The 14,840-nt window shown below is 53.2% G+C and overlaps 1 protein-coding gene across 1 annotated transcript in view; it reads right to left on the reverse strand.

Annotated features, from left to right (window-relative positions):
* WNT9A (Wnt family member 9A) overlaps positions 1–14,204 on the reverse strand; it is a 66,249-nt gene extending 52,045 nt beyond the window's left edge. The window contains exon 1 of the mRNA XM_059838067.1: positions 14,067–14,204. Coding sequence (XP_059694050.1) covers positions 14,067–14,161 — 95 coding nt within the window. The 5' untranslated portion in view covers positions 14,162–14,204. The remainder of the gene's footprint in view (positions 1–14,066) is intronic.
* Between the last annotated feature and the right edge of the window lie 636 nt (positions 14,205–14,840).

Below are 14,840 nucleotides of genomic sequence, written 5' to 3' on the forward strand. Positions count from 1 at the left end.
AGCTATTTGGACAAGGCCACTGACCTGCCCCTGATGTGGCCAGGAGCAGCAGAGCATCCCTGGGACCAGCTCAGCTCAGTCCTGGCTCTCTGCAGGCTCTGGGAGCAGAGGAGTCACCCCCCACTGCTCATCATATGCCTGTGAGGGGGCACATCCAGCCCTGGGCAGAAACACCCCCAGAGCCATGGTGTCACAGGGTCAGCCCCAAACTGAGGCATTTTTGTCACTGTGAGTCAGCCCAGGCCAGGCTGTCAGCTCAGCTGCCACCTCCCAGCACCAGCTCTCAGATTTTCCATGAGCCTGGAGTAGCCCCAGGGATGCAGGGCTGAGGGAGGATGACCTTCTCCTGCCCTGGTACCTCCCACCCTGCCCTGGCTGGGACAGCCCTGCCGAACCCAGCCTGTGCTCTGGGGACACAAAATCCCACAGGCACTGCAGCTACTCCTTAAGGCATCTCCACAACACCAGATTTGTTTCTTCATGGTTGGGGATCCCTCTGCAAGCTCAGCTGATCCTGCAAGTGCAGGATTATGCCTGGTCCCACTGCTCTGCAAGCACCATCCCTTCAGCCCAGTGCCTGCCCTGCACCTTGCAGAGAGGCAGATCTGCCTGAGAACACGTTTTCCTCAGCTCCACAAACCAGTCTGGACACTACAGCTCGTAACACTGACCACAGGGACTGCTCAAAGCCTTCCTCAGCCCAGCTCACACCCTCCCAAGGGCAGCTCTTCAGCTCCAGTCCTCTCTCCAAACTCATGCTAAGCCTCTGGATTTCCAGAGTCAACATGGGACAAGCCAGAAGATAGAAACAGTCCCCAGGGATGCAGCACAGCTGTGCTAACGAGCCAGAGGAAGTGTTGGATCTTTGGTCAGACCCTGTAATTCAGCTCAAGTGGCTGCTTCACCTCTGGCCTCTCAGATCAACTTGTTAACCACAGACTGGGAAAGAGCTCCCTGCTTGATCCCAGCAGGAGACTGATCTTTGGCAGGGGCTGAAAACACCCCTACCCCCCTCACCTGGGATTGCAGAGAGGCCCAGAGATGCAGAGAGAGCTGAGCTCCAGGTTTGCCAGGTATTTCAAGATCTCACCTTACACTGGGAGAGGATTAGGGCTAGAAAAGAATTTTGTCAAGATTAAGCCAAACAAGTCAGTTCTTTTAAACCAAGTATCAGTTCTGGTGAGCTGTCCCCAGAGGGGTTTGGGCTGCAGGATTGGGTTTCTTGTCAGAGATGGGCAGCACTGGGGAGCAGCTGAACTCCATGTTCCTGAGCTGGGAAAGGTCCCCTGAAATCATGGATTGTCCTGGGAGAGGCTCTGCAGCCAACACCAGTGGATCCAGTCCAAGGTGGACACTCATCCCCAGTGCAGTCACTGAGCTGGCTCCCAGCTTCCCAATCCAGGATGTAAAAGAGCTGAGAAACACCAAAATCCAGCAGCCTTTCCATGTTCAACTCAAGTGGAAACACATTTTCTTTGATTATCTGGGTGATTTTCAAAGCCTTGTCTGATGAACCCTCAGCCAGCATTCCCCACTGCCCCAGGAGAGGCTGACAGAAATGCTGAGTCTGGGATACAGCATGGAACACCCAATTCCTCTTGATTCCCAACAGCCTGGATGGCAGCTGGCAGGAATTTAATCAGCAGGTCCATTTGGCCTGGCTGATTAAAACAGCATTAATTGCTCATGGAGTTTGGGGCACACTTGCTCTGATTTCTGCATTTGCCACGCACTGGATGGAGGAATTTCCCAACTGGAGCAAATCTTTCCTTCCTTGGAAAAACTTCTTGGGGTCTTCCAGAGAGTGCAGCAGCAAAACTGGCCATGGAGCAGAGGAGGAGGTGCCTTTTGTGGTGTGCAGCAGCAGATGATTTCCCCTAGACATGAGTGAAGCACTGAAAGAGACCCACAGGGACATCTGGGCTTGGCTGAAAACCTTCCCTGCTTATTGTGCAGGGAGGAATGATGAATCTGACTCCATGTTCTCAGAAGGCTGATTTATTATTTTATGACACTATATTATATTAAAGAATACTAAACTATACTAAAGAATACAGAAAGGATACAGACAGAAGGCTAAAAAGATAATAATGAAAACTCCTGACTCTCTCCAGAGCCCTGACACAGCTTGGCCCTGATTGGCCAAAGAGTGAAAACAACTCCCAGCAGAATGCAATGGAACAATCACCTGTGGGTGAACAATCTCCAAACACATTCCACATCAGCACAGCACAGGAGAAGCAAATGAGATAAGAATTGTTTTCCTTTTTCTCTGAGACTTCACAGCTTCCCAGGAGAAGAATCCTGGGCAAATGGATTTTTCCAGAAAATGGGATTGCCACACCTGCTGGCTGGCTGAGGCAGTCCTGGCAGGAACGGGCAGAAGTTTCACCAGAACCTTGGTGTGCTGTTGAAATTCTCTGGATTTCTGTGGAGCAGCATCCCAGCACAAAGAGGGTCAAGCCACTGCTGTTTCCAAGACCAAATCCCTTTGGAAGAGGTCAAGGGACGAGCTAAAGAAATAATATCAAAAATTACCAGCTTAATTTGTAGTACCCAGGGGAGTGTGTTGAGTGTGACCCCCAGGAGGGGACACAGGTGGCAGAGATGAATTGTTCTGCCTCAGAGCCCACAGCTTGGCACAGGGATTTCTGCTTCTGGATCTTCAGCAGCTTTTAACTCCGGCCATGGAGAGACCTCAGAGCTCCTTCAGTGCTTAAAGGGGCAACAGGAGAGCTGGAGAGGGACTTGGACAAGGGGTGGAGGGACAGGACACAGGGAATGGCTCCCACTGCCAGAGGGCCGGAAAAAATTGGATATTGGGAGGGAATTGCTCCCTGTGGGGGTGGGCAGGCCCTGGATCCCTGGCAGTGTCCAAGGCCAGGCTGGATGGGGTTGGAGCACCCTGGGACAGTGGGAGGTGTCCCATGGCAGGTTCTTCTCATGACTCACTGGGATTTTTGTCGCCTTCCCTTACCTGATGCTAAAAGGAACAGCACAGAGGGATTGTGCCCTGCTCCTCATGGCTTTCCTACAGCTAATTCCCAATGTCGACCTCACTGGGAACCCCTGTTGTTAACCCCTGCTGAGCTGGGGCATTGTTGCTTCACTATTTTACTATAACTATTTACATAATTATATAATTACTATCAATCTTAATATAATTAAATACAATTATTAATATAACCAATATCAATAAAACAATATAAATACAATAATATAGACATAATAAATATTAAAACATAGAAAATATAAATAATAATATAATTAATATAATTAAATTAATATAATTTCTCATGATCATATCTTCAGATTAATAATTTTTTTTTTTTTTTAAGATTTGTGACCAGATGTTTGGTATTCCACCAAAACAAAGCCAGGCAGCCCTGGTGGTGTAACTGTACTTTTTTTTAGTGAGGGCAGCTGAAGCTTTCAGGTGAAGGTGGCTCTGTCCAGAGCACCCTTTGGGGTTTTCCAAATGTTTTAGGCTCACTGTCAGCAAACACCTCACTCTCCAAGGAGTGAAGTTAAATTTTCTGGATGTTGGCTAATTCTCCTTGCCTGTGGCTGAAGCTGGCATTGGGGTGGCTTCAACTTGCCCTGGTGACCTTGCAGTGCCACACTTGGGAGCTCCTTGGCTGCTGGCTGCCCTTGGGGTGAGGTTTTTGGGCTGGGTTTACCCTGCTGAGCTCCTCACTGCCTGCTGGATGGGTCCCTGTCTTGTTTGCAGGAGCTCTGACAGATTCCTGCAGGGGGAAACAATTTTGCTTCCCCCAGATTTTGCTTTGGGCTCAGTGTGTGCTGATTTCTCTGGAAAAGCAGTCCATCGTGCCTCCTGAGGCACCCAAAAGGATTTGGCCTGGGAAACAGCAGTGGCTTGACCCTCTTTGTGCTGGGAGGCTGCTCCACAGAAATTCAGAGATTTTAAGAGCACACCAAGATGCTGGTGAAACTTCTGCCCATTCCTGCCAGGACTGCCTCAGCCAGCCAGCAGGTGTGGCAATCCCATTCTCTGGAAAAATCCCTTGGCCCAGGCTTCTTCTCCTGGGAAGCTGAGAAGCCTCAGAGACAAAAGAAAACTATTCTTATCTCATTTGCTTCTCCTGTGTTGTGTTCATATGGAATGTGTTTGGAGATTGTTTACCCACAGGTGATTGTTCCATTGGATTCATGTGAATTGTTTTTCTTTAATGGCCAATCAGGGCCAAGCTGTGTCAGGCCTCTGGAAAGAGTCAGGATTTTTCATTATTATTTTTTTACCCTTCTGTCTGTATTCTTTCTGTATTCTTTAGTATAGTTTAGTATAGCATTCTTTAATATAATATAGTGTCATAAAATAATAAATTAGCCTTCTGAGCACATGGAGTCAGATTCATCATCCCTCCCTGCCAGGGGCACCCCACAAATTCAATAAGCAGGGAGGGTTTTCAGCCAAGCCCAGATGTCCCTGTGGGTCTCTTTCAGTGCTTCACTCATGTCTAGGGGAAATCATCTGCTGCTGCACACCACAAAAGGCACCTCCAGCTCTGCTCCATGGCCAATTTTGCTGCTGCACTCTCTGGAAGACCCCAAGAAGTTTTTCCAAGGAAGGAAAGATTTGCTCCAGTTGGGAAATTCCTCCATCCAGTGCGTGGCAAATGCAGAAATCAGAGCAAGTGTGCCCCAAACTCCATGAGCAATTAATGCTGTTTTAATCAGCCAGGCCAAATGGACCTGCTGATTAAATTCCTGCCAGCTGCCATCCAGGCTGTTGGGAATCAAGAGGAATTGGGTGTTCCATGCTGTATCCCAGACTCAGCATTTCTGTCAGACACTGTTGAGTTTGCATTTTCTGTGGTGGATAGAGAGAAAAGAGGTTTTCCTCTGTGTCCTTCCCCAAAAAAGGAGTGTATTTTTTTTAACCTGTTATTTCCCCTTCCCCCAAAATCCTCCAGCAATTGAATTAACAAAATGCTCCCCACACCTTAGAGAATGGTTTCTAATAACAGACTGGAATGCTACAGTACACAATCAGGAGCTGCTTGGTTCATTTGAAACAAGAGTTCTTGGTAAGAGCTGAGGGAATAAAAAGAAAAAAAAAATCAGGATAGATTTTTCTATCAGCTCCAGCAAATCCTGTAACTGCTCTGTTGATCCACAGAATCAAAATACTCCCTGTTCCACTTGGGGAAGTGCAAACACTCTTTACAATAAAATGTAAAGCTTGCAGAGCTGATAAACTTCATAAGTGTGTTTTATGACAGTATCTGGAGAGATAAGGCTCATTAGCACTTACAGCCACCATCTGAAGGAACCTTAAAAAGCACAGTTACAAACAGGAGAAGAGGAAGAAAAATTTGCATCCTGACGTCAAAAAAAAAGCTTCTAAAGGGTTAACCCTTTCCATAATAAAAATCCTAATAATTTCTGGGCCCTCTCAACTTGACCTGAGCTGGTTCCTGAGCTCTGAAAAAAGCCAGGAAAGCAAATCCTAGCTGGCTCATGTTGGTCCAGGACCTGCAGCCACGTTCTGCAGGAGGAGCAGTGGCCCCCCATGACCAAAACACCAATTCCTGGGCTCCAGGGCTCCTCAGGTCAAGGAACCAATTGTAGGAATACAGCAGAAGCCACCAGAGAGCTGTTCTGGCTGCAGGGAGAAGGGGCTGCTCCAGCATGGAGGGAAGCCAGAAGCTCAGAAGGTTTCAGGTTGGAAAAACAGGTCCAGGAGAGCTCTTGGAATGCTCCAACACAGCCCTGGGAGTTGGGAAGTTTGTGTTTAACAGAAGGTTTCAGTGTGAACTCAGCACCATCCCACCCCAGAGGGGTCTCTCAGGAGGCAGCTGGAACCACAGGGTCAGAAAATGAGGGGGAGCAGATAAAGACACTTTGAATTCATCAAGCCCTCTCCTCAACCATCAGGGGAAGCTTTGACCCCTTTCTCCTCTACAGAACTCAGGTGGCCACAGAAGCCAAGCCCTGAAAGGGCCACATTATTTTATTATTCCATGGAACTGGAGCAGAGGGGATCAACGTGGAGCTTCTGGCATCAGAAGTCCTCCCACCTCTGGTGGTCCCCACAGTGGGGGTATTCTGATTCAACATCTCCAAAACCCCCTCCCAGCCTCACTCCCTCTTAGAAGGCATCAAGGCACAGGGATGAAACAGGAGACAGGGAAGGCAAACCCAGTCTTGAGCTCTCCTGAGCCAAGATTTCCATGTGCCACCACCCCGTGCAGCTCTGGAGCACAAATGCCTCACACTGTGGGAACACCAGTGATGTTCACTGCTCCAGCACCTCCTCTGGCTGCCCAGCCACCCCCACAATAGCTTCACCTCCACAGTTTCTTCTGACTCTGATTTTCCACTAAAAAAACCTTAAAGAATGTTTAAATACCAACATTTATTAGAAATAACAACACTGTCAGCATGTCCTTAAATGAGGGGAATGGAATGGAGCATCCCTGGGCCAGGAATATCCACAAGAGAGCTGGGGAGAGCTTTATACAGAGGCAGACAGTGACAGGATGAGTGGGAATGTTTTAAAGTGCAAGAACACAGGTTTAGCTGAGGTAATAGGAGAAAATCCTTCCCTGTGACAGTGGGGAGGCCCTGGCACAGGGTGCCCCTGGATCCCTGGAAGTGTCCAAGGCCAGGCTGGACACGGCTTGGAGCACCCTGGGACAGTGGAAGTTGTCCCTGCCCATGGCAGGAGGTGGAACTAGAAAATCTTTCCCAACCCAAATCATTCTGTGATTCTCCAAGAGGCAACGACACCAAGTCTGCCAGCACAATGAATTAATCGACAGAAACATGAAGAAAGCAGCAAAAACTGACAAAACTTGCTCTGGTCAGAAAGATTCAGACTCAGCTGCATCACAGAGGCTTCTCCATGCAGTCTTGCAGACTTTCCACTTAACCTGCTCCCCCTTCCCAATCCCACAGCCTAATTCAATTACCTGCCACCAAATAAGCCTTAAAGCCATTCTCATTACCCCGATAAAGCACAAGGCCTTTAATTATTAAACACTCTGGGGTTCTTTGTGTTGGGGTTGTGGGGCTGGACTCCCTTTTATTGTTGTCAGCAGCTTGCAGAAATCAAGTTAATCATTGACCAGGCCTTTCAGCAGGAGACCAGAGTCCTGTGGATTCCTGGTCTCTGGTTCTGCATCACCAGTCAGGCTAAAGGAAGTCACCAGCCTCCTGCTTTGCCAGGTATCCACTCAATGTTCTCCTAACAACCCATCTTACCCCCCCAAGGTGTCATTTACAGCACTGGGAAAAAGAAAAATGTAATATTTGGACATGGAGGCTGCAGCAGTGCTCATCATTAACCTGAGTTCAGAGAGGAGCAGCCCCAGGCGAAGGAAACTGAGGCACAAAGCGGTGGGGTCCAAAATGTCAAGCAATGTGATCAATCCACTACCTAAGCCAAAAAATTATTAATTCTTGTCTGAGTTAATGCTGCTCAATCCAGAAGGAGCTTCCAGGCACTTCCCAGCCCAATCTGGGGCAAATCCTGCTCCCCAGGGATGAAGATGCAGGTCTGGTACAGTTATTTTTCCAAATATTTCTGGCTTTGTCGCCTCACTCGTGGCACTTCCAGGCACCTCCAAAGCAAATGCTGCTTCTGGGCACGGGGTTCCCTCTCCAGTGGAATGGAGGTTAAACACTGCTTCGAGTTGACAGAGAGGCCAACTTTGGGAGCCAAGCCAGGCAGCACTCACTGCACTGACAACTCACCCAGCTCCAAAAAAGAAAGGGGGGGGGGGGGGGAAATAAAAACAACCCACCCACCCAAACCAGGCAAACCCTTCCAGTTTTCCAAGGAAAACCCCAAAGGCAGCAGCTGAAACCCCGCAGAGCCGCGTGGGAGCGGCGGAGCGCGCGGCTCAGGGCGGGATGGCCGAGCCGTCCTTTCCGGGCACTCCAGCTGTGTTTGCCTGCCTGCTGCATTCCTGCCTCGCCAGCCCAGGCCGGGATTTGTGTTTTTGGGTCGTGCTGGGAAGCAGCTGCTCCATCTCACACACGCCAGAGCCCGGCGGGCGGGCCCGTGAAGGCACCGCGGCCTGGAGCGGCCTGCGCGTGGCCCCACACCACCCTCCAGTGACAGCCACACACACACGGGCTCTGCCATCGCCCAGAGCAGCCCACAGGCTGGGAAAACAGGGCCAGGGACCGTGGGATTGCTTCTGCTGGAGGGGACATCCCAGCTGACAGAGCCCGTGGGATTGCTTCTGCTGGAAGGGACACTCCAGCTGACAGAGCCCGTGGGATTGCTTCTGCTGGAGGGGACACTCCAGCTGACAGAGCCCGTGGGATTGCTTCTGCTGGAAGGGACACTCCAGCTGACAGAGCCCATGGGATTGCTTCTGCTGGAGGGGACACTCCAGCTGACAGAGCCTGTGGGATTGCTTCTGCTGGAGGGGACACTCCAGCTGACAGAGCCTGTGGGATTGCTTCTGCTGGAGGGGACATCCCAGCTGACAGAGCCTGTGGGATTGCTTCTGCTGGAAGGGACATCCCAGCTGACAGAACCTGTGGGATTGCTCCTGCTGGAGGGGACACTCCAGCTGACAGAACCTGTGGGATTGCTTCTGCTGGAGGGGACACTCCAGCTGACAGAGCCCGTGGGATTGCTTCTGCTGGAAGGGACACTCCAGCTGGCAGAGCCTGTGGGATTGCTTCTGCTGGAGGGGACACCCCAGCTGACAGAGCCTGTGGGATTGCTTCTGCTGGAGGGGACACTCCAGCTGACAGAGCCTGTGGGATTGCTTCTGCTGGAAGGGACACTCCAACTGACAGAGCCTGTGGGATTGCTTCTGCTGGAAGGGACACTCCAGCTGACAGAGCCTGTGGGATTGCTTCTGCTGGAGGGGACACTCCAGCTGACAGAGCCCATGGGATTGCTTCTGCTGGAAGGGACATTCCAGATAACAGAACCTGTGGGATTGCTTCTGCTGGAGGGGACACTCCAGCTGACAGAGCCTGTGGGATTGCTTCTGCTGGAGGGGACATTCCAGCTGACACTCATGGTGACCTTGCGTCCCACTCAGGAACCCACCCCAGAGCGCTCACAGCACATGAACAGCCTCTTCAATCCAACACCCCACTCTTTTCCAAGTCTCTCAGAACAAAATCACACCCTGAACAGCCCCTTCAAGCCCAACATCCTCCATTTTTCTAAGTCTCTCCTAACAAAACACCCTGAACAGCGAGGTTTCCATCCTACAGCTGACACTGGAGCTCGTGGTGACTTCGTGCCCAGCTCAGGAGCCCTGAAGGCACCAGAACAGCCCCTTCAACCCAACATCCTGCTCTTCTCTAAGTCTCTCCTAACAAAATCACACGCTGAAGAACAAGGTTTCTATCCTCCAGCTGATGCTGGAGCTCAAGGTGACTTTGTGCCCCACTTAGGAACCTACCCCAGAGCGCTCACAGCACATGAACAGCCCCTTCAAGCCCAACATCCTCCTTTTTTCTAAGTCTCTCCTAACAAAACACCCTGAACAGTGAGGTTTCCATCCTACAGCTGATGCTGGAGCTCACAGTGACTTCACGCCCTGCTCAGGAACCCGCCGCAGAGTGCTCATGGTGCCTGAACAACCTCCTCAAACCAACATCCTGCTCTTTTCTAAGTCATTCCTAACAAAATCACACCATGAAGGACAAGGGTTTTATCCTACAGCTGACTCTGGAACTTGCAGTGACTTCACGCCCCGCTCAGGAACCCTGAAGGCACGAGTACAGCCCCTTCAATCCAACATCCTGCTCTTTTCCAAGTCTCTCCTAACAAAATCACACCCTGAAGGATGAGGTTTCTATCTTACAGCTGATGCTGGAACTCACGGTGACTTTGTGCCCCGCTCAGGAACCTGCCCCAGAACACTCACAGCACATGAACAGCCCTTCAAGTCCAATGTTTTGCTCTTTTCCAAGTCTCTCCTAACAAAATCACACCCTGAACAGCCCCTTCAAGCCCAACACCCTGCTCTTTTCCAAGTCTCTCCTAACAAAATCACACCCTGAGCAGCGAGGTTTCTATCCCACAGCAGAGCAGGGCACCTATCCTGCACCTGCCAAAGGGAATAAAAATACACAGCACTTCCCACACTGCAAAGCCCGCAGAGAGTGGTGTGTTGGTAAATTAGGGCAAGCTATGCTTCCCCTCCCTCCCTCACTCTCCCCCCGTGAGCATTTGAGGGTTCCTGTTGCCTGCGTGCAGGGGACAGATCAGTTACATTTATGCAGAACATTGCAATCTGTCAATATAAACACTATGTAAGCATGAGCCACTTGTAACATTACTACTGTCTTGACAAGTGTTTGCAGAGGGGGCAGAGCTGCTGGGATCCTTCTGCTCCCAGAGGGAGAGCAGAGCAAATCCCACCAGGCAGGAAAAACACTTCTTCCAGCAAGAATTTAAATTTTTTTTTTTTTTTAAGAGGTGCATCAAAACTGAATCAGACACTAAATCAGAGCAGAAAATAGAGGAGTTGATTTATGGCCTGGGTCACCTCAGACCCACAGATCAGGAAAGCAGAAGCTCCCACGGGCTGGTTTCCCTTCCCACCAGCCCAGGGCACAGCAGGATTGGAGTTCCTCAGCCACCCTGTCACCCCAGCATGGCTAATCTTGTCACCTGCCACTTCCAAAGCCCAGAAGTGCAAGTCCCAACACAATTCCCAGATGCTGCTCTGGCATTTCCACCACCCCCAGCCACACTGGAGAGAGGAAAGGGAGGGAGGGAGGGGAGGTACCCACACCCAGAGCGTGTCAGGCACCGGGAAACAGAGCAGGGAGGAAAACTGAAATGCAATGCTTTCTCAGGGATCCTGGCAGCCTGGGGCTGCTCCAAACTCCCCCCAGCAGCCTGCTGGAATATGGTGCAAATTAGTGCTCAGACAGCCCAGCTGCAGAGGCCGTGGCTGGACATAAAAGCAGCCTCACTCCTGGGGCAGCCAGTGCATCCCAGCAGGCTGACACTGAGCCCCAGGCAATGCCTCCCCCTCTGCTCCCCCAAAAATTCAGCCACCCCCATCATCATCCTCCTCCTGAGGGACAGCTCTAAATGCACAAAGAGCCAGCAGGGCTGTGCTCAGTTTTGCAGGCATGCTTTTTTCTCTCTGTCAAAAGTTTATCAGCCAAGGTGTAGGAGCTGTAGCATCACCACATCCCTGATCCCTGCAGCCAGGCCCTCCAGCTACTTCCCAGGAGTTAGGGCTGAGCCAAAGCCCTCAAAACCCCTCCTGAGCAGGTGCCTGCAGGCTCCCAGCTCTGCTCAGCATCACTGCAGGTGCTGCTCCTGCTGGCACCTGCTCCAGGGAGGAGGGCAGCAACACCCAGCTGCCAGAATTCCCCTCAGAAAAAGGGAAAATCTGTCTCTCCCTCCACAGACCATCACTTTCAGCACATCTCCCAGTCAGACAGCCTGGGAATGGGGCAAAACAGCAGCAAGAGCCCCACCTGCACCACAGCTTTAACTCCCACACACTCCAAACTCTGCTTGCAGAGGGCATTTATCCTACTTGGCTGCTTGTGCATCCCTCCAGGAACACCAGAGCCAGAGTTCCAGGGAAGCACAGCAGCCCCCAGCCCAGCATCCCTTCCTGCCACCCCCCAGGACAGGCACAGACATAACTCCATGCTGACACAATCTCATTATCCTGTAACCATGCCCCATTTCTGTCCCTGGGCACTCATTCCCCACCAGGCCACACATTTGGAGACATGGAATTCTTTCCCTGAAATAAGACATTGGGGCTGGGGGGGGAGGGATCATCCACAGCTGTCTCTATCCCCCTCCAGACTGAGGAAGGGAGCAGCCAAGCTGCAGCCACAGCGTGACATCTGCTGAGCACTGCCTTGCTCTGTGCCCCACCACCTCCTGCACAGGGATGCCAGCACCCAGAGGGGCCAGCAGGCCACCAAAAGGTGGTTTGGGACTCAAAAGAAGCATCTCTCCCTGCCTGGAGGGTGTGTTTCAGCTCAGGTCATTCAGCCAAGCTGTTAGCAAGGATTTATCAGAATGAACAGATGTGCTGCCTTACCTGGAGCAGCTCCTTCATGCACGTGGCAGAAGGAAAAAGATCAAGAGCAGCCTTCCCAGGGCACTTGCAGAGAGAACTGGGGAGTTGTGCAGGAACATCCAGCTTTTACCAGGTGGGATTTCTTTCCTTACCAACAGACAGAAGCCCACAGCAGGGAGGGCTCAGCTCTTCCACACACACTTGTGGATTACCAGGAGCTGGGATCTCAGCACTGACTATTCCCAGTGTCCCCAGCAGCTCTGCAAGTGCAACCTCTGCTCTTGGAAGAACAAAGAGGGGATCAGCAGCTCCTTTGCTAAGACTTTAACCAGAGACAAGGAGGTTTCGCATAAGCAAACTCCACTGCACACCACACAGCAGCCCTGTGGAGTGCACATCTGGCTGGGGGCACATCTGGCAGCATCCCCTCTCTGCCAGGGAGGGAGTCTCAAACCAGAAACATCAGCTGCCCCAAGACAGAGAAAAACCCAAAGCGGTCAGGACAGACAGCGGACACTGCCCTTGGCTCAGAATGCCCCTTCTAAAGTGAAAACCTCTACAAGCCAAGAGAGAAATCCCAGAAGGAACTGGAATGAGTTACCTGCTGCTCTAGAGCAGATAGCAGCACAGCAGGGATTAATAGGAGAGTTACAGCCAAGCTCCTTGCAAAGCCTGTCAGTCCCCAAGGCACAATTCAGCTGCACAGTGCCGGTGGTCCTCGGCAGACACACGAGCCAACGGGCTGGGAACAGCCCTCTGCACACTGCCGAGGGAGAAAAGGGCTTTTCCTAAAAACCTGCACACACAGGACAGGCTGTTTCCTTAGAAAACCAGCCCCAGCAGCAGGAAGTGAAGCTGTTCTGGAGTTGGAAACAGAAGATGTAAGTAGCACTGTTTGGAAAACTTTGCCAGACCACAAGCAATGGACAAGCCTCAACACCAGGATTTGTTTTACTGGAAAGAAGGGGGGAAAAAACCTCAAGTCTGCTAAAACATTCTCCAGGGCTGGTCCAGTGGCTCCTACCAGTGGTCACAACACAACATCCCCCGAAAAAAGGGGAAAAAAAAAAAAAAGAAGCAAGAATCCCCGCTGTTATGTAAACTTACATCAAAACCTCTTACACAGGTGCTCGCGTCAAACTCCTCTCTCAAACCGACAACATTTTGCGACAAATGGTTTAAAATTAAGGATGAGAGGCAGCGACACCCCAAAAAGCACACAAGGAAAACCCGCCTGGAGCTGAGGCTCCGCGACGCGGCTGCGGGGGGCGTTGGACAGGATCGGGGGAGCGGGTTAAATTGGCTGGTCCAGCTCACCGCACGGAGCCGGGACAGCGGGATAAGGAGGATAAAAATGGGGGGATAAATTACCGGGGATAAGGGGGATAAACCCCCGGGATAATGGGGATAAATCCCCGGGATCGGGGGTCGGGAAGGGAGCGGGATCCACCTGCGCGGCGCGCGCCGGGCCGGGAGCGCCCCCTGCCGGCCGCGCCCCGCCCCGCGCACAGGTGAGCGCCGGGGATGCGGCGGCCGCGCAGCGCCCGCGGATCCCCCCGAAAAAACAACGGGCAGCAGCCCTCTGCCGGTACCCGGTGTTGAAACCCGCGCTTTAATTGAGGGGAAAAAGGAGTTTTCTCCGCGCTGTCCCGTGCTGGGAGGGGTTACAGCCCGCGGCTGGTGCGCTGCAGGTCCGCTCCGGGCGGGGAACCCCCGCGGGGAACGGGGGAACGAAGCGCTCGCTCGCCCCCGGCAGCTCCTGCCCGCCAGCTCCCGGGGGACTGCGACCCGCAGCACCCACAGCTCCCGGTCCCGACTGGCAAATCCAAGGGGATTCCGGCTCCGAGCCCTGGGACGCGGGACAGCCGCGGGCACGGCGCTGTCGCTGCCCCTGTCCCGGGCCGGCTGACAGCGCCCGCGGGAGGGGATGCCCGCACCCCCGAGGCACACGGCAGCATCCCCACCTCGGGCGGGACTCGCCAGGCGCAAAACCCCTTCAGCATCAAAAAACAAACTCGGGCAAAAGTTCAAGAGCAGGAGCGGAGGGCACGGGGCACCTACCCGAAGTAGGCGGCGGAGGGCCGCGGGGCGCAGGCGAGCAGCCCTAGGAGAGCGCAGGAGGAGAGCCATCCCAGCAGGACGTGTCCATCCAGCATCTTGCAGCGGCGCCGGCGCTGCTCATCTCGTTCCCCCGCCGCGCCCGCTGCGGCCCCGCCGCCCGCCCCGCTTCTTATAGCGCGGCCGGCGGCGAGAGCCCGAGCGGCGGCGGGGCGGGCCGGGGAGGGGCTGCCGGGGGGGGAGGGACACGGAGGAGAGGCGGGGTGGGACAGGGGGACACGCCCCGGGAGGAGGGACGGAGCGGCGGGGCGGGGAGAGCGCGGGGGAACGGGAGCGGAGCGGGGAGAGGGGAGCGCGGGGTGGTGGGACGCGGTGGGGAAGGGGAGAGGGCAGGGGGTGAGCGAGATGGGCAGGCGGGAGAGGGGTGAGTGTGCCAGGGGTGGGTGTGCAAGGGATTGGCATCTGAGTATGGCATGGGCAGCAGGGACAGGTGTGCAAGGCGTGGGTGTCGCAGGTGCCCGGGCTGGGTGGTCGTGCAAGGATCAGGGCAGGTGTGCAAGGGGTAGGTGTGCCACATCTGGGCAGCTGTGCAAGAATGGAGCAGTCCTGAAAGGGCTGGATGTGCCAGGGGTGGGCAGCTGGGCAAGGGGGAGGTTTGGCACATCTGGGCAGCCGTGCAGGGGTTGGATGTGGGAAGACACAGGCGTTGCACACTCGTGTGCACACCCACAGCGCTGGGAGCAATGCAGGGACACCGAGCAGCCCGGGGAGGAAGCG

The sequence above is a fragment of the Haemorhous mexicanus genome, chromosome 1, assembly GCF_027477595.1.
Source record: "Haemorhous mexicanus isolate bHaeMex1 chromosome 1, bHaeMex1.pri, whole genome shotgun sequence".
NCBI lineage: Eukaryota > Metazoa > Chordata > Aves > Passeriformes > Fringillidae > Haemorhous > Haemorhous mexicanus.